Source organism: Scophthalmus maximus, chromosome 14 (assembly GCF_022379125.1).
Source record: "Scophthalmus maximus strain ysfricsl-2021 chromosome 14, ASM2237912v1, whole genome shotgun sequence".
Classification (NCBI taxonomy): domain Eukaryota; kingdom Metazoa; phylum Chordata; class Actinopteri; order Pleuronectiformes; family Scophthalmidae; genus Scophthalmus; species Scophthalmus maximus.
The window spans coordinates 4,907,871-4,927,500 of record NC_061528.1 but is presented as its reverse complement, the minus strand read 5'-3'; the positions used below and the strand labels follow the sequence as shown (position 1 = coordinate 4,927,500).

The window sequence follows — 19,630 nt, the reverse complement described above, 5'->3', positions numbered from 1 at the left end:
TTTCTCTTTGCCTCTGGAGAATGACAGAACTGTATTTGACACGTGAACGTTTTCATTTTCAAATTGAATTTGCATTATTGTGGACGCACCCTCCTCCCGTTAGATAGCTCATTTACAACCCGACCCAAAACAACGCAACCGCACCTCGCATATCGCACATCACACACACGCACACAGACACACACACACACACACGCACGCACGCACACACACACACACACACACACACACACACACACGCACACACGCGCTGCAGCACTTGTCTTTTCCCTCAGGTACTCCAGGCAACATTGTGGATTAAAATAGCTGACGACCCACATATCCCAGTATGGCAGGCATCGTGGCACTGCTGGGGCCAGACACCACAACCATTTCTCCACACACACACACACACACACACACAAACACACACACACACACACCGCGGAGCAGCTGGCCTCATTGAGATGCAGTCTGCGTAAAATGCGCAATTGGTGACACAAGAGTGTGAAAAACCACGGCGACCCGATGAGCCACAACTCGAACAACAGTAGTGATGAATATGTTTGCACTTAGTATTTGGCTCAATGAATAAGGTGTGTTTGGACACGAGGGAAACAGGAAAGACTGGGAGGCTTAAAGAGGAGATATGTGGAAGTGATGGGAACCAGGAGAGAGTATTGTACTTTTTAATGACATCACACGGTAAAATGGATGATTCAATAGAAGGTGTATTGTAGTTCAAAATCCAAAATGCTGGTTGGGATCACTGCAGCAGGAGAAAGACTGGAGGTATAAGTGTTAGTGACTCAGACACTTAACATCGCCTGACCCCGCAGCTGTTTTCATGTGATCGGGGCGGATCCGGCCAATGAGAAGCGGGTGGATGATGATGTCAGAGGAGCCCCAGCCCCCCCCCCCCCGCCGCCGCCCCACAATGACACATTTTGAAGTTGCGTGCTCAAAGTTTGCTTTCAGACAAAGTTGTGAGCAGAGCCAGACTCACAGGGCGCGACAGGCGGACGGACAGGGGGGGAAATAAAAAAACAAGGAACGCACACTATTGTGACGACAACAAAGAAAAGGAGACGTTGGAAACATGAGGTCAATGTTGCTTCCAACTTGTCTGGCAACAAATGTAGCTTTCGGCAACATCTGGTGACTCTGAATTCTCTGTCGTCGTCTCCCTCCCTCCCTCCCTCCCTCCCTCTCTCTCTCTCTCTCTCTCTCCCTCCCTCCCTCCCTCTCTCTCTCTCTCTCTCTCTCTCTCTCTCCTTCTCTCTCTCTCCTTCTCTCTCTCTCTCTCTCTCTCTCTCTCTCTCTCTCTCTCTCTCTCTCTCTCTCTCTCTCCCTGAGACAAAGAAAAGCGTCGGCAGGCTCAAGAGAAAAAACAGGACAAATTCCCAAGGTCATCCTCCTCCACTGCATCTGACCCATTTACCACGTCCCAGTCTGCGGGCACACACACACACACACACACACACACACACACACACACACACACACACACACACACACACACACACACACACCAATCATGCATACATAAATGCGTACTGGAACGCCGGCACACTCCGTCATCACTGCAGCTCGCAAGTCTCTTGTTCCGTCTCCGCGCAGACATCAGGCGCACACACACACACACACACACACACACACACACACACACACACACACACACACACACTCCGAGTACATTATGCTCAAAATGCCCTGAAACAAAGTGACGTCCTCTTGTGAAACTCTCCTGCAGACCCACTTGTGACTGTGGTTGAGCAATAATCCAACATTACACACCTCCATGTCAACCGGCGGCCTTCGGGCCGTGGACTGAGGGATCTGTGCTCGAGTTCTGTCGACTGTACGTACAGTAAGGCCCCCCCCCGGGCAATTTTTTTTCCCACGCTGACGGGGACATGCACTGAAAGTTTGCACCATCTCTGTTTGCCGCTGTACAGTGAAGAGGTTAATGTGATATATGCCTTTTAATAGTTTAACATGGCCCTTGAAGGATGTTGTGAACATTGTAAAGGGCCCTTCCCCTGTCTTGGGGATAATATTTTGTTTTGAACGTTTCCTCGCCTTCTCAAGTTATGAACTAACTAAAATGTCAGATCTTTGTTCATCATTTGCACAGAGATGAGGCTCTGACAGGCCGTAGAACGAGCAGCACTAATTTGACCAGAGAAAAATTCAACTATATTTAGACTAAACCACATGTTTGGCTTCTCTTCACTACAGTTATAAGGAAAGTCCATTAGAACGACCCACTGCTCTCATGTACAACTACGTAAGTGGAAATCTTTGCTCCTTCTGAGTTCGTGTGACTAAATATGGCAGCACTCGTGAAAACTATTGTTTTAATTGCTTCATTTCAATTCACCCCGCCTCGTCCTGGCACGATGTGAAAAGCAGAAAACACAAATTACTTCATCAATCTTTTTAAAAAGGTTAACGAGTTGTGCCTTTGGATTTCCCCCGCGTTGAAAGATTTTGTGAGCTTTTGTCCAAATGCGGGTTGAAGCTTCTCGGTTTCCTCCGCCGCACGAATCCAACTAAGTGTTTCTGCGCTCAAACCACAAATCGAGCCGCGTTTTCCGCCGTGTTGTCGGGTGTCAGGTGGCTGGCGGTTGCTGGGACGGCCCGGGATTAAAAATAAGCCAAAGATATATATATATATATTTGTGTGAAAACTAACCCATAGAGCAAAACAATACCGGGTCTAACTTTACACGCCGGTCGACCGGATCTTTGTGAAACTGGACTTGAGTGTGTGCAACTCATATCCTGGATGGTGTAGTGCCAACTGTAGGCCTTGGCAAGCTTGCGCACACACACACACACACACACACACACACACACACACACACACACACACACACACACACACACACACACACACACACACACACACACACACACACACACACACACACACACACACAAAGACACACACTTCCTCTGCCACTGTCAACATCCTCTGCTCACTACGGATGATGTCATTACCACAACACACACACACACACACACACACACACACACGTTCTCCACCAGATGTCCACATATCAAACCAATATGCAAAATGTTTGCAAAGTTAAACATGAATCAGTGTGTTTTATCGTCAGTGAGAGACGTTGTTGTCATGACAAGACAAGATAATATTAAAAAAAAAAAAAACTGCTGTAGTAATTCAACATGGAGTCGTGTCAGCGCTGCCGGTATTTATGTAATTTTTCCGGCAAAACTCGTCATTTGTCCTTCTTTTCTTTCCTTTCTTTCTAACAATGTTCCACTCGGCCGGTAATAAATGAGAGGCAGGAGAAAGAGAAAGAAGAGGAAGCAGGTCCCACCATGTCATTGTTTACTCGGAAAAAAATATGTTTCAATCAGCTTTTATTGCATCGTGTTTTTCTTTGCTGACACATCAGCCTGACCTCAGACCAGAGGGAAAAACTCTTCTCTATATTTAGGCTTTTTGGGGTTTTTGTTTTTCTTCTCAAAAATATAATTCTAAGTGTGCAAATTTGAAATGTGCACAGACAAAAGGCCGTCGGGGGGGGGGGGGGGGGGGGGGTAGAGAAGAAAGGAGAGACAGACAGAGCGCAGTAGAGCTGGACGGACGCCAGGTCACAGGGCTTTGTCCCTGAGCCAACACTGGCTCAGCAGGATGTACACACACACACACACACACACACACACACACACAGGTGTGTTGTGTGCGATCTCTAAGCCCCTCCCTCACCTCCACTCATCTCCTGAACTCGATTGCTCCGAGGCGAATTCAGTCGAAGCCACGAAGCGCCTGTGCTTACACGGGGCCCGCGACACAGAGAGTACGTATCCATCTATATACATGTGTGCATGTGTAAAACATGATGTACAGGATGAACACGGTGGATAACCGCAGTAGTATGTGGAGCACGACGAAAGGCGAACGGCTAAATCTCCTCGTAAACTGCAGTAATCGCTCTCCGCGGTTAAAGAGTCGCCCCCGCCGTGGAAGAAAAAACCCCCCCTGCTCCTCTTGAAAAAAGATCAGGGCTCCGGCGCTTTGGCGGCGTAAAGCTCTCTCCATCACGAGTGCAGTTCATTTGTTCTGCTCTCCTGCCGTGGCAGTCTGACTGCTCACTTTCTTATCTAATCTCCGCCGCCGAAGACTGAATGCCTTATTCACTTACTGAAATATGGCTTCTCGTGCGCGCGCGTGTGCGTGCGTGCGTGCGTGCGTGAGCGCGTTTGACTCGAGTGATTTTAATTTATGAAGAAAAAGACAATAAGTGCGTGTGTGTGTCTGGGAGCATGATTAAAAAGAGAAGAAAAGGAAATGGATGAAAGCAGTGATTACAGTGACTCACATGGAGGAGAGCAGTTGGCACCAGCCACCACACTGTAGGAAGTGAAGCAGCCGCAGGTTTTGTGATTGAACTCTCTTTTTTTTTTATTACAGATCTGACTTTCTCCCACAGCTTCAAATCTGCCTCTCTATGGTTTGCGGTTGTCACGAGACAACACGTTTCTCCGGATCTGGACAGAATTCTCAATTTGGCGAATAGAGAGAAATACGCTAGATTTCTGTTTTGTGTCGCCTTTGAAAAGTATGTTTTTCGGATACTCGGGTAACTTATTACATAATCGGCAGTTACTTCCTCTTCCTCTTCATCTCTCTCCCTCTCTGAGTGTGTTTCCTCCCTCGTCTTCCTCTTTTTTTTGGTCATGTGCTTTGACTATGAGGAAGCAGCAAAAGACAATTACATAACATTGTGTGTGAGTGTGTGAGTGTGTGAGTGTGTGAGTGTGTGTGTGTGTGAGTGTGTGTGTGTGTGTGTGTGTGTGTGTGTGTGTGTGTGTGCGTGTGCGTGTGTGCGTGTGCGTGTGTGAGTGTGTGTGTCAGTGGTGAAACAAGACGAGTAGCAACACAGACAAAAGGAGGAAGGGGTGGAAGTGGAAGTGGAGGATGGAGAAGAAAAAATGAGAAAGGTCTTCTTCCCCTTCCTGGCTAACTTTCGTGGGCATTTGTTCATCTCGACTCGTTTTTATTGTGTCTCCTGGTGTTTCTCAGCCCCTCCCCTCCGTTGTCCCCTCGCCCGCCGCCGTCCCTACGTACAGAGCTACTGGACTGTGAAATGTGAAAAACCGCAGCGCGCATTGCAATTTATTATCTTGTCAAACTTCCCTGGGCCGGCGTCATGCCATGGGGAGGGAGGGAGGGAGGGAGAGAGAGAGAGAGAGAGAGAGAGAGAATCCGAGTGAGGATAAAGAGAGAGATGTTTGGAAACCAGTCCATCCAGCGGTCCGTGCGGTGGGTTAACAGGTTATGATCAACATCTTGCTCCATAGCTTGGTGGAGGTAGAGATGCTTTCAGACAGGCACTGGAGTCGGGACGTTTCCCTGAAACTTTCCTGAGGGGGGGCGGGGGGTCAATGTGAGAATGCAAATGTTGCTTCCGGCCATTTCCCGGAACTGTTCCTAGTCCCGAGTGAGCCCACGCGAGAAAACGGCGGGAAAATCTTGAGGGATGATCGCGTGTTGACGACCGGAAGCAAAAACTGAAAAAGCCTGCCTCCTGCGCTACCCTGCGCAGACGCCACAGAATGTTTTTTCAGATTGCGTCCGACTCGGACGAGCCCCCTGTCGCGCTCGTGGCACTGTACGCGAAAGGCAAACCGCGGCGAAAGACGTCCAGGCCCAATTTTGCAGATGTTTTCCGGAGTTCACGCCTGAAAAGCGCTTATATAGATGATGTGTGATGGGGAGAGGGATACGAGTCATGTGGCTTCTCCGTCCACTTGTCGGTTGCTGATGCAGACCCTGTACCACCGACAGAACTATTGTGAAGAAAACTCTTCGAAACAATGCTTGAGATAATTCTTTCACCGGAATGTCAGCGTACCTGAACAAGCTCCGTGAGTCAAACGGTCGGATCGAGCTCTTTTGTGCTATTGGTTGGTTCTGAATTAAACACAGGAGCTTTGTTGGGTTTGATACAAAACCCGAGAGGAAGAAAGAGGGGAGAGAGTCAATTCAACAGCAGTTAACTGGATGATTCTCCGTGGAAAAATGGCAGCGATGGCGAAAGACCTGCGAGCTTTTCCTCGGTGGAAACGCTGAGGGAGCAACGGACGGGAATGAGACGGAGCGCTTGACTCGTCATTGTTGCAGTCGGGAGCGGCGGCAGACACAGACCTGACAAAGTGCGCTCTTGAGGGGGGAAAAAAAACGCGGGGCTGTCGTTCGCAGGAGCACGAGGCCCCTATAGTCTAGTGCCGCGACAACACCGCGGCGAAATCAATCAAGAGACGAGGCGAGAAAGACACGACGAGAGAGTTCGCCAGTTTAACCTCGTCTTCGCCCTTCGCCCCCAATCATCCCTCTGTTTTCACAGCCGTTGTTTTCCCATCATCGGACTTTCGCTTTGAAATGAATGAATTACATCTAATTGGCGAGTCTCCGCTGCCATTTTATCCCCTCTACACACACACACACACACACACACACACAGTCATAACACACACACACACACACATCCCTTAAGCCTATCACATCCCTTCAAACCTGCGAGGATGAAGCAATTATATGCACAACATGGGCTCATACTGTCAGAGGCAACCAGACTGATAGACAGGTGGGGGGGGGGGGGGGGGGGGGGGGGGGGGGGTTTCCACATGTTTACCCATGATGCAAAGTACCTGATAGAAGACGCCTGTGCCAGGAAAAGACCAAAGACCAGGAGCTTAATGTAGGGACGGAAAGGAAAAAGAAGATAAATCTGGTTGTTTGTGTGTGTGTGTGTGTGTGTGTGTGTGTGTGTGTGTGTGTGTGTGTGTGTGTCTCAGAATGTGTCCGTGTGTTGGTGTGTGTGTTTCTCCGTCAGTCTGACAGCAAACGGCCAATTACTGTCGAAGTGGCGGGATGAGTCCTGCCAGACCATGGCTTTTCCATTAGTGCATGCCAGCCAGAGTGTGTGTGTGTGTGTGTGTGTGTGTGTGTGTTACAGAGTGATAGAAGAGAGGGAGAGAGAAAGGAATGGAGATGGAGTGAATGAGGGGATGAGGAGACAGAAGAAACAAAGAGAGGACAGGAACATCGGAGTATCTGCTCTCCCTAAGACTTGTGTCCCCACGAGTGCAGATACATTTCCCTCTGTTTTTATGATTCAAATTTGAGATTTCCTTTTTAGTATTTTCAAAGCCAAATTCCCAAACGTGACGGGACACGTCCGCAAAACGACCCAACATCTAGAGAAGATTCTGACATTTTGGATTTGAAAAATGTACTCGTTTCATTCCGTACCAATTTCCCAGTTTGGTCCGGGGTGTTTTTAGCTTAGCTTAGCATAAGACAGTGGAAGCGAGGGAAAACTGCTAGCTTCCCTCCGCTGATGGAAAAAGTTTGAAAAAGAAGTAGCCACCAATATGCCTACATGTGCAAAACTGTTGTCTGTCAAGAATTAACAATTCAAGATAAATCGTAGTAATTAACTCAGGTTGTTGTCAGGGGTCAAAAGAACTTCAATCAACAAACGCACCGTTGACGAATCCGGGCCTTTGTAAATGCTAAGCTATTAGCTCAGTCCCCTTCTTACAGTACACCTCATTGATTCGTAGCCATTCGTTCGTGATCGTGTTTCTGTCCAGGTGGTGAATAACGTATCTGCCTTGTCTCCACCAGCTCCTCCCAAAAGTGTCTTCAGCTGCCGGACGTTCCACTTTTTCTTCGGTGTTTCCTGACACTTCTAAGTGCTTATGTTTCGCGACCAGTCTATCCACTGGACACGTTGTGAAATAACTGATATATCTTCTCACATAACTCCTGGTATGATCACAAACTGCCACGTTCTAAAATGCCAGAGTGCCCTCCTCCAAAAGAATCTTGAATTGCCTCGCAATCACCATTCAGCGCCGGTATAGTTGTTGCCAGGGCAACAAGTAATGGAGGGAGCCCTAATACTCCAAACCTCTCTGAGAGACTGCCCATATGTCATCACAGCCACTCACACAGAACAGGTGCTATCATTCACTTACGACTTGCGTCACAACGGCGTGGCTGTCAAATTCCAAACGATAACTTACAGCGCAGCGCGCGCATACCTGCGATATGATAAACTGTCCGCCGTGGACAAAAAGTGTGCGCACACGCACACCGAGCGGAATTGCTTCTATTCCCCCGCTCTCCCGCCCGCCTCCCTCCGGCTCGACATTCCTCCGTCTCAAGGCAGCAATTCTGTGGAAAAACGAGTCGCCACGTCAACATCCCAAACTCTCAATCAATTAGCAACGTGATTACAGATGGGGGGAAACAAATGGGTTACAGGGGATGCGTGGACTAAAAATAGGACGAGGCGGTGAGGATTTGTGTCAGCGAGACGGTCACGGGGGACAAACGCAGTCTGGGCTTCGTTCACGACCACCAGAACAAAAGGCACACGACGGCGTGACCCCGGCGTGGATCTTTGTCCCAGGCAGGGACTCACTTCTCAATAGCATATCATTAAGGTGATATAGCACACTGCCACACACACACACACACGTGAGGCTCATCGAGGTGGCTTCCAATTAACAGCTTCTTTTCGTCAAGTTCAACGGGGACACAGAAGGGGAATTGGGTTTTTTTCAATCGCTCGCCTCATTTCTCGTTCAATTCTGCATCTCAACAATTGTCAAACGTGTTTCAAAAAGTATTTTAAATCCTCGTTTGGATTCTGAAACCTGGACTTTGATTGTGAAAACAGATAAAGGGGCAATTTCACTCCATCACCAGGACTACAATCACTGTACAGAGAAAAATCACTGTCATTGTTTTGTTTTTTCTTCTTTGTGCATGAAAATAAGGTTTAAAATGTGAGATAAAGGTTCATAAAAAACAGTCTGTGGGCTCTCGGACAGAGTACAGTATGTTCTATAGTGGGTGGTGATACATAATTCAGCAGGATGATCTGCAAACAAACAGTGGCACATATGGATGTATTATTTAAGGGCAAGTCACTAGCTGTTATGCATGTGTCCATCTCCCATGCATGCCCCCTTCCTGTGTGTGTGTGTGTGTGTGTGTGTGTGTATGTGTGTGTGTGTGTGTGTGTGTCAGGCTGGTGTATCGATCAGATCAGTCACACTGAAGACACCATCACCATCTCCGGGACTTAACCTTCTACATCATCAGCTCCGGCAGTGGGAATCCAAAAAAAAAAAAAAAAAAACCCACTCCACTTTCACCTTCAATCAGCTCCGACTCCGAGTCTGCAGCTGCCACTCAAACTGACTGACACCGTGGAGCCTATAATACTTCACACAATAACAGCAAGAAAAAAGAAAGAAAGGAGAAACATAGAAAGTTGCACCAAATGCACTATTTTTTTTGTAAAACCCGTAAACTTCCATTGAAGCATCTCGCTACATCTCAAAGATCAGAATATCCCTCCTCCTCCTCCTCCTCCTCCCCATCAGAGCAACGTGGAGTCCGAGATGTTGCATCCCATCTCTGCATGTTTTCTCCAGAATTTCCAGCGAAACTAAGAAAAAACAAAAAAACCATTTCCACACTGACCACCAGCGTTTGGGTTCAATGAGGAGAAGATGGTGAACCTTTTTTAGGTTTTTGGTTTAAAAAAAAGGAGAGAAAAAGCTCCTCATGGGGGATTTCCACAGTGCCATGCTCCTGCTTTTAAATTCATGATCAAGGGCATTTAATTATGCCAATGATTAAGGTACATTTAAGGGACTTTTAGTTTCAACAATAATGGGCGAGCGCGTAAAGGTGAAGGTGGTTACATTGTTTTTACGCATTCCAAAATGCTTTTTTGTCCATGTGCGTAATGCTCTTGTCTGTATCCTCCCTCTGCTCACCCAGCTCCCACTCTCTCTCTGTGTGTGTGTGTGTGTGTGTGTGTTTGTGTGTTTTCTCCTGTCAGCGAACCTCGCCGTGCTCCATGTGAGCGAGAGAAAAAACGCAACTACGCGGCGCTGCGCTGCTGCGCTGCTGCGCGCCGCGCCGCGCCGGAGCGCTCCGCTCCCCGGTGATGCATAACCAAACACACTCATAAAACAATCAACATCACAAAAACTAACGCATCTCGTGACATTCCATCCCCACTTTCTAATAGACACCCCCCCCCCCCGGTTGTACCGGAAAAAGAGAAGAGAAAAACGCATCGCCGCTGACCTGCTGCCAGTTCTCCTCCAGGGAAGGCATCGCGGAGAAATAACCCGTGTCGTGGACGAGTTGGAGTTCCTGGAAAATACTGTAATTCGCCAACACATCCATGCTTGATGCAGGAAAAAGAAAAAGAAAAAAACTCAGTAAGAAGAAGTCCGGAATCCAAACGATAAAAAAAGAAAAAAAACGCACTTCTTCTTTTCTCTCTTCTAAGACTTATCTTATTTATAAAAATAAAAAAAAAACCCAAATGCTGGGAAAAAAAGCCCAGCGGGTGCAGATGAGCGCACCCGAGCACTTTGATTAAAAAAAAAAAAGAAGAAACAAATAGAAAGAGTTGATTATTGTATCTTTGTGAACGCTGCTCCCGCTCCTCTCTGCTCGCCCTGTCACGCTTCTCTCCTCAGTGCGCGCTCGGAGGGGGCGGGGGGGTGTGTGTGTGTGTGGGGGGGGGGGGGGGGGGGGGGGGGGGGGGGGGGGGGGTGCCAGATCTATTTCCGCATTGCCAGATTTGCCAGTCGGGCTCCGCGCAAGCTTGCCAGGTTGCCAGGTTCGCTCCTCCAGCAAAGCAGACTGCACAGACCCCGCTGCAATCCAGGCGACCGGCGCGCGAGAGGGGGGGGGAGGAGCCACCACCCGTCAATCAATTTCATGCGTGACCTAATAAGGTAAATAGGGTTGATGATGTCACTGGCGTCCAATTAAGGAGGCGGTGCGAGTGAGGGCAGTGGGCGGAGCGTCCGCGGCTGCGGGGACGCCATTGGCTGCGGGCGGCTGTCAGTCCGGCCCCTAGATGGCGGTGTGGGGTGAGTTATTTTTAGAGGCCTATATAAAAGCGGCAGCATTCCTGCTTCAGTCATTACAGGCTGCACAGGCAGAGAGGAGAGCAGAGAGTCCACTGCTGCTGCTGCTGCAACACAACGTACAGGATGTAAAAAAACAACTCCGTCATGAAGCAGCATCTGGGCGTCACAAGCAGCTGATGTCGGAGTTGAGATGCCGGGTGTTGTTTTTCTGACTGCTCCACCGCCGCAGAGCGTCCGCCATGTGGCTCTCATGTGGCGATGTCTGCATGGAGGGCAGGGAAGCAGAAGAGAGGGGAGCTCAGCCCGGACCGCCCACCTGCTCAGTCTAGGGACAGCCCCCCCCCCTTTTTTAAATGTATTTCTGGAGAGGGAATCAATCCACTTTCATCAGCATTTAAAAAAAATATTATTTATTGAATACGAATATTTATCTTCCGGACTTGAACTCACACTCGCCAAATGTCACTGTAAAGTGATGTAGTCCATGAAGAGATAGATCAGATACTCGACTTCATGAAAACTAACATAAAACATTGTTGATTACGGGTCAAAGCATTTCAAAGTTCTACTTCAGTACACATAAACATACTCCATAAGTTCCCTCTTATTATTCCACCTCTGCAACTAGCATTTTTACAAATGTAATGAACTTTTAGCCGTTGAGTAAAGTGGGAAGATGTTAAACTGTGCAGATTTGACCGCTGTCACTTTAAAGCTGGCAGACTTGCAAATAAAAAAAGTTTAATGGAGGATTTAGTGCAGAATTCATTTATTTGTTTACCAAGCTGTTCAAAACTGGAACACCGGATGATCAACCAAAACAGAACAACACAGTCATGTCGAAGAAAAATGTCAGTAGGGAAATGTATCCATAGGACACATTTCATGCAGCAGGTGCAGGATCGCTGTGCCTCGATGAATCGTGTGTCGTGCTCCGTCCTCATCACGAAAGCCTCGAACCTGCGGTGAGAACAGCAGCCGACTTTAACGTTTCTCTCATTCAGCGCTGCAGATTTGAAGTCAGACTCATCTTGTTTTCAGGTTTTTACACACTTCTGTTGCCCTGAATGTTCATCCATCAGCAACGACTGACGTCGCCGTGGATAATTTCTGCGTGACTTCAGCTCGGGGTCCGTCTGTACATGACAGATACAAGCGAAACCGACTGCTGTCGCCTGCCAACTCTGTGACAAGACATGTGGGTGAAGCTCTGGCAAGTGTTTGACTGATTTTCTTCTGTTTTTTTGGTATGTTCTGCAGATGCTCAAATTTTAACTTAAAAAATGCCAGCACTTGTTGAATGAAGAGCCTGTCCTCCAACTCATACGACGAACAATGTCGTTTTTGAAGCAGCATAACGTATGTGGTCATCTTAAAGACCGCTGCCCTCTAGTGGTGGTTACCGGGTCGCTAGAGGTCAGCGGCGGACTCGGTAAGTCCGTCAAGTTTGTGATGTCCATATACTTATTATATATATATATAGATATATATATATCTATATATATCTATATATATAAGCAATCATGCTGATTCCCTGCCATCTCAACCAAACCCTAACCATCACCCTTACGTTTACCAGTGGGCCCACGATGCTCTGTGGCGAAAAAAGTGTTTGTATAGAGTTCGTCGTATGAGTTTAAAGGACTTGTTGTTAATGAAAGTCGCCATTTTTCGACCAGGTGCTGCTCTCTAACTTAGATTTCCTGCTTTGATTTCTCTCACCTGTCTTTGCCATAACGACAACACTTGTTACATGAATTTAGGGGCTAACCAAAAAAGCTAGCATCGTTTTGCTAACAGGCAACAATTGACCCAAAGCTATCGAGGTAAAACTTGTATTTTTAGCATGCATAGCAAAGACGTGGACCACAACTATTGTATTTTATTTTAGGTTGGAGTTTTAGGCAGTTTTTTTTAGAAATGTAAACGTGTATCTTAAGAGAATTTCATCAGTGCTGCAAATTTCAAATTTAGATGTTTCGGTATTGGTCACTAATATATGATATGATTTTCAATGATTTAGTTCATTGCATATTTTATTCAAACAGTAGTAATGTTCCGGTTGTAACCTCGCGTGTGCAAACATGTACACTTCTAAGTGATCCATGTGATGTGACCATATAGGACCACTGAGTTTTTATTCCACACTTACACGACTGAGTGAACCTGATGGGCGGACGGGACGACTCCTCCGGGTTATGGAGATCATAAACCCTTTTAAAGGATCAGATGGCAGGAATCACTTCCAGCTGCCTCTCAAAATGTTTGATGGCCGACCGAGTTGTGCTAAACCGGACGACTGCTCCCTGCGCCACAAACGTCTTCCCTTCTTCTCCTTTCTTTCTTCTCTTTGCTGTATATTCCCATATTTCTCGAATGTCCCACCTTCATTCCGCCTCTCCGTCTTGTCATCTGTGCCTCACTTCTCTCCTCTCTCCTGCACCTTGTTTTCAAACTCTCATCTTTCCTTCTTCCTGTCTTTCATCCCTTCTCTCTAACGTCCTCTTTTGATTCAGTCATCCCCTCACCCCTTACGTTCAGGTGTTTCCCTTTCTTCTCTCCTTGCACTTTCATCAAAGTCTATTGCCTTTCTCTCCTTTCCGTTTGTCCCCCTCCTTTCTTTTTCGCTGTTTTCTGTAAGTTTTATAGTTTTGTCACTGGTAACTTTCTACTTGTGCTCTGACACCATCGCTGTGACTGACACAAACCGCAGCAGCACACATCCAGTTCACTCTTGCAAATTCAATTAATTGATTTAAGGAGGTCGCAATGGCGAAAAGGTCAAAATTTGAAACTCAAATGTGACGTCCGGGACAAACGCTGGTCCAATCTGAGCAGAAAAAGCGTAAAGCATCCTGGTACTATGTGTGAGGAGAGATACCGAATCTACAAGATAAAGGAACTGCTACACCTCCAGTCTACGTTCGTCAAAAGTTGATAGAACACGTGTCGGGAGGGGGGGGGGGTATGTAACCGAGGGTTTCCGTGTTATTGACTTAATACTTGCTTTGTGTTTTCTCTCTCTCTCACTCTTTGAGCTTCTTCTGCATGTGTCTGGTCCCTCGGGGGGACGGGGGGGTGGGGGGGATGGGGGGGTTCTGCCGGGTCTCTGAGGACGACGAGAGCCAGATGGCTTCTGGATCGGCCGTTTCGGGACATTTTCTCCATTGATTTTTACAGCTCAGTCTGCCACCGCAGGAACAGCGGTAGGAAGGAGGAGGAAGCTGCAGTCGGTGGGAGGGAAAGAAAGTGTGTGTGTGTGTGTGTGTGTGTGTGTGTGTGTGTGTGTGTGTGTGTGTGTGTGTGTGTGTGTGTGTGTGTGTGTGTGTGTGTGTGTGTGTGTGTGTGTGTGTGTGTGTGTGTGTGTGTGTGCAGTGAAGGATAATGGATCAATACTTACTACTGGGTGCCGATAAGACCCTTAACAGATTCGCATGCAGCATCTCGGTCAGATTCAATGCTGAACAATGGTATGAAGCTTCTGTCATCAGAATTTGTTTTTATTTTCAATACTGGCAGACTACTTCTACTATTTTCAAAAGAAGCGACAACCATTACTCCTTCTGTTACCCATAAGTACTACACATGACGGACACCTCTTCTTTCAATTATCACTATCACCAATCACTATTACAGATAGCGATGGGATTATCTGTTATTATAGTAGTAGTTACAGAAGTAGTAGTGTAATAGTAGTAGTAGTCTGTATAATATTAGTATTAGTCTAATCCGTGGTAGTAGTGAATTCTGCTACTACTCCTATTTCATGTACAGTACTGCTACCATTAGCAATTCTTTTCATCTTTTCCACTACTTCCACTACTCATTCTCCCACGATTATTACTACCCATACTACCACTATTTGTACTCCTACTACTCCTACTTTTTGTCTTAATACTACTAATAATACGCTGCTCCTCCACCTAGAACTACTTTGGCCTTTCTGCTCTTACTGCTACTACTAAGACTAATAGTAATACCAGTAGTAGATGGATAGATCTTTATTGTCATCGCATATTATACAACAAAACTCAGTTTCGTAGGAGTAGTACAACGGTAGTAGTTGAACACGGGCAAGTAACCTTTCGTGTGAATGCACCGTGACTTATGAGCACTACACACACATTATTATTAATTCACTACTGGAATGCTAAATGTGACAATGATGATTGCAACAACAGGACTACTCTCCTCCTCCTCCACCTACAGTACAACTACTACTACGACGACCACTGTTTCTTCTATAGCTACCACTACGAGTGTGTCTTTGTTGTGTAAAGATGGAGAGAATGAGAAAATGAGTAAAAAAAACATTTTAAAAAAAGACAAAGAGGATTAGGATGGAAAAAAAGAAACCGAGACAGAAAAGGAGAGCGAGAGAAAGAATTTCATGGTAAAACGAATCTCCAGTGTAATTCCATTTCTGGCTAAAACCGCCGAACACCGTAAGAGGAGAAAATACAAAAGCTGCACGTGTGTGTGTGTGTGTGTGTGTGTGTGTGGGCTGCATGTCTCTCAACCACACAACCTTTTAGAATCTGGGCATTGCTACCCAGCTCCACACACACACACTCAGTGTTGTAATCTTATTATTGTGTTGTTTTGGCACAGAGAGGAACCATCGGGAGAGGAGGAGGAGGAGGAGGAGGAGAAATGTTTAGAGGAGAGACATTTTTTTTACCATCTCTATAATGTAATCAGGGCTGCAACTTCAGGATGTTCAGGTAGAAATTAGAAATTTGGTTTAAGTTAATTTCCAGCTGAAGTGAAACTGAACAAACACAGAGTCAACACAGAGAGACAAGACCACATACATGTAAAATACCTACAGGTCGGATGATGTGTTAGGCCGAAAATAACCAGCTCCAGCTCTCATGAACCTTATAATCATTGTAATAACTGTCAGCGAGGGACTGACACTGTAGTTCACAGCATCACGACAGTCCAACAATTATCATCATCACATCTCGAACGAGGCGACACACTCACACACACACAATGCAGATAAAGAAGCATTCAGTCTCACACACACACGCACACACACACACACCCACACACACTCCCTGTAACCTTCCTGCCACTAAACAGAACCCATTTCCCAACCTCCACTTGCTAAACATGTAGCCGTTCTACTTCCCGTGCGCTCGCCGCCGCCTCCTCCACTCATGTCTGTGATATTTTTAATAATGGGGAGGAAGAAGCAATATATCCCCGAGCTGAGGGAGTGATACAGGGTTAAGCATATTCTGCAGCTAATTGCGCTTTCTGCTTTTTAATAAAGAAAAACCACATGCCTGCGGGCCTGTGTGTGCACTGTATCTGTGTGTGTGTGTGTGTGTGTGTGTGTGTGTGTGTGTGTGTGTGTTTTCATTCCCGCACCAGGCATGAGCAAATAGCTGAAAAGTGAAATACCTTTTGGCTCTGTCTGTGCAGAATCGTGCCTCAGTCTGTGTTTTTGAACATCCATTTGTGTACATATTGTGTGTGTGTGTGTATATATAATTGTGACTACGCACAGTGACTTATTTTCTAGCCATCGGGATTGTTCTTATTATGGAATAGGCACTTACTTAAAAAGAAAATCACAATTAATTCAGTTTACAACGATAATGCAGTAAGTCTTCACACTTCCCAAGCTGAAAGCTTTGGGTCAACAGAACTATTTTATTTTCCTTTCATTGTAATACTGATTAATTCACTTCTTTTTTCTTTCTTTTTTTTTTTTACCTGCACCCCCTTTAAGTCTTCATTATGAAATGTATTGGTGCATTAATTAAGATAAATTCTGACCATTTAATCCCTCTGTCGACTTAGTTGCTTGGAGAGAGCTACGTCTGGGTTAGCGCTGTTCGTCCTGGCAAAAATCATTTACATAGTTGTTGCTGGTGGACAAGCTCATAAATCAGAGCAGCGAGACGCAACCGCGCACAGTTGTTTGGGTGTGTCGCTTGCGTGTAGCCATGAGGATATATATATATATATATATATATATATATAACTTGAGAGTGAGGGAGAGACATGGAAATGGAAACTGTCAAAACCGACAGTTAGTTTTCTGAATTAACTCTTGGTTTTGATCTTTGGATGTGAACGAAATGTAGTTGATCTTTATTCCATTCTGGTGGTTTCAAACTGTTTGGCTTGGACGCCATCGCACGCCATCGATGCGTCTATGTGAGGTCCTTCTAATCTGGTTTTAATAATCTCTTGTGACCCCTTGACCTTGCAACCCTCATCGTGAAGCCTCAGCCGGACCTGTAGTTTGGGAACCGCTGTTTGAAGTGGGAAATTCTCTTATCAGGCTTTACATACTCACTCGACATGTGTTTGCCTTGCCCACAGCAATCTGTCACTCGATACAAACACCCGCAAAATGTACTAAAAGTGTTTTTCTTTCGTGTTACTATTGCCAACAGGTATCATGTACGGTACAAGCAGAATGTACAAGGAAGGCATTTTTCCATTTAAGGCCAAAGGCCAATAGTGTTTGGGTACAACTCCACTCATCCACTGTCATATTCACAACTTAACCCTTTGGAGGACACGAGTCCTTTCAGGCCTCAACTCCCGAAATAGAAAAAAAAAAACGTGCGGCTCTTCGTGCTGCTGCTCTGTGTGGATTGTAGCTGCAGTTTCACCAGAAGGGAACAACGAGTGAAGAGAAAGGCAAGTGTGGGGAAAAGGAGGAATCCATGAAGCTGAATGCTGGGCGGACGTTGGGGGGGGGGGGGGGGGGTTGAGGAGCCCTCGGAGACATGATGTCCTTTATGAAGCCATAAAACAAAAGGCTGCTGCTTGTCCCTTCGCCGCAAGTGACCTTCGCTTGATGACCGGCCCTCGTCACATGGCTCTTTAAAGACCCGGGTAATGGATGTTTATACATACCAGACGTATACTACCACACATAACCACATCGTCATCATCATCATCATCATCATCATCTGAACGCATCAGACTGGCCCGGGGCGCGAGGGTCTTTTCATGATTGACAGATTCGAATAAATCTCCTCATTCGGATGTGCTGCGACAGGAATTAATTACCAGGCAATTGTGTCTAACATATTAATTTAGAGGAGATTATACAATGCATTAGCCTGGCAGTTATTAAGCACGGCCATGTACGCCCCGCGTTTGTGTATTGAAATCGCACAGGCGGAAAATTCAGTCCAATTGGCCATGCCTCGGCTCCAGTTAACACACTGCTGTGTCTCCGGAACACCCTCCTCCTTCCCCTCTTTCACATCCTCTCTGCGCCCCCCCCCCCCCCCATCTAGTTTCCTACGTCTGAGTGATGTAAGCGTAGTGAAAGACGGGGGTCACAACCGGAGCAGCGAGCAGGATTCCATTTTGACCTGGCTTTTCAAGTTTTCTTCTCTTTTTTCAGCCGACATTCTTTTCATCCTCGCAGCTGTTATGAGTTCTGCAGAAGGACATCGTCCTCCGAACTATCCATCTTTATCTGGGAACACTGTGTGTAGATGAAATCAAATCATCTGGACAATTTACTATTCCCCTTTTGAACAATGTGTCCAGTCTATACAGCACGCGAGAAGGAAAACACAGGCCTGACTTGAGCCTTTAAACCCCAGAATGGTAATTCACTATTGGAAATTTAAAAAAGGAACCTTGATTGAAATAGCAACACAATTGTATCATGCAGATCTGATAAAGAACGCATGGCTGTGTTAATGGCCACGCTCCTCATTCCTTTTTCCCGGGCCCCTTGGCGTTGACCAGCGGCGGCGGCGGCGTCAGCAGCGCCGCCACTGTCCAAACCAGGAGAAACAACCGTAGAAAATCCCAACGCGGACAAAAGAACCTCGAGGTAAACACCCAGTGGCGTGAATGAGTGGGCTGCTCGCGTAACTTACAGATCCAGCAGAACGAAAAACAAACTGCTTGATGAACCTGCAAGTCTGCTCGGATGGCACGCTGCGCGGGGGCTTTTTTTTTAGCAATTGCGGTACAACATTTGAGACTTAAAGGGACAGTTCAGTGATTTTCTAATTGCGGTTGTATGAGTTACTTATGCATAGTTAATATGTCACCTCATGGAGATGGTGATCAGCAATGTCATTTAACGGCGTTTGGAGGAGAGAAGTGGAAGAAGCGAAAGTCGGAGCTCCACTGTTGCAGAGGGGACCGCCGCCAAACGGCCTTGTTCGCCACAGTGAAAAAGTATATACTTGTTCAATTGTTCGCTGAAGGACGTATGTTTTTCACAGCTTCAATTGACATCGCTGAGCGCCATCTCCATGACGTAACATGTGAACTATGCGCAAGAAACTCATGCACGCCCACTTCAGAATCACTGAGCGGTCCCTTTAACAATGTTCTGTGGCCAGAGGCGAGTTGCTCAAAAGAAGGACAATTTGCGTGTGTGACGACCGAGAAGCGGCGCTGATGGTTCTGCACCAGTCGACTGGAGAGCTGCGCCGTTCGGCTGGGCCGACGAACAAATGAAGGTGTAATTGGAGGCTCTGCTCCCACCGAGGGACGGCTGCTGCATCACTGAATAGATTAGCTGTTTGCAGGCTGTTGCTATGGCGTTGTACTCTACTGGGATGTGTGTGTGTGTGTGTTTGTGTGTGTGTGTGGCTGTGTTTAGTGTTTGGTGTGTGTGTGTGTGTGTGTGTGTGTGTGTGTGTGTGTGTGTGTGTGAGGCTGTGTTTAGTGTTTGGTGTGTGTGTGTGAG

The 19,630-nt window shown here is 46.6% G+C and overlaps 1 protein-coding gene across 1 annotated transcript in view; it reads right to left on the bottom strand.

Annotated features, from left to right (window-relative positions):
- The window catches only part of klf7b (Kruppel-like factor 7b), a 53,378-nt gene extending 42,849 nt beyond the window's left edge, over nt 1-10,529 (bottom strand). The window contains exon 1 of the mRNA XM_035603856.2: nt 10,136-10,529. Within this exon, the coding sequence (XP_035459749.1) occupies nt 10,136-10,237 (102 nt within the window). The 5' untranslated portion in view covers nt 10,238-10,529. The remainder of the gene's footprint in view (nt 1-10,135) is intronic.
- Between the last annotated feature and the right edge of the window lie 9,101 nt (nt 10,530-19,630).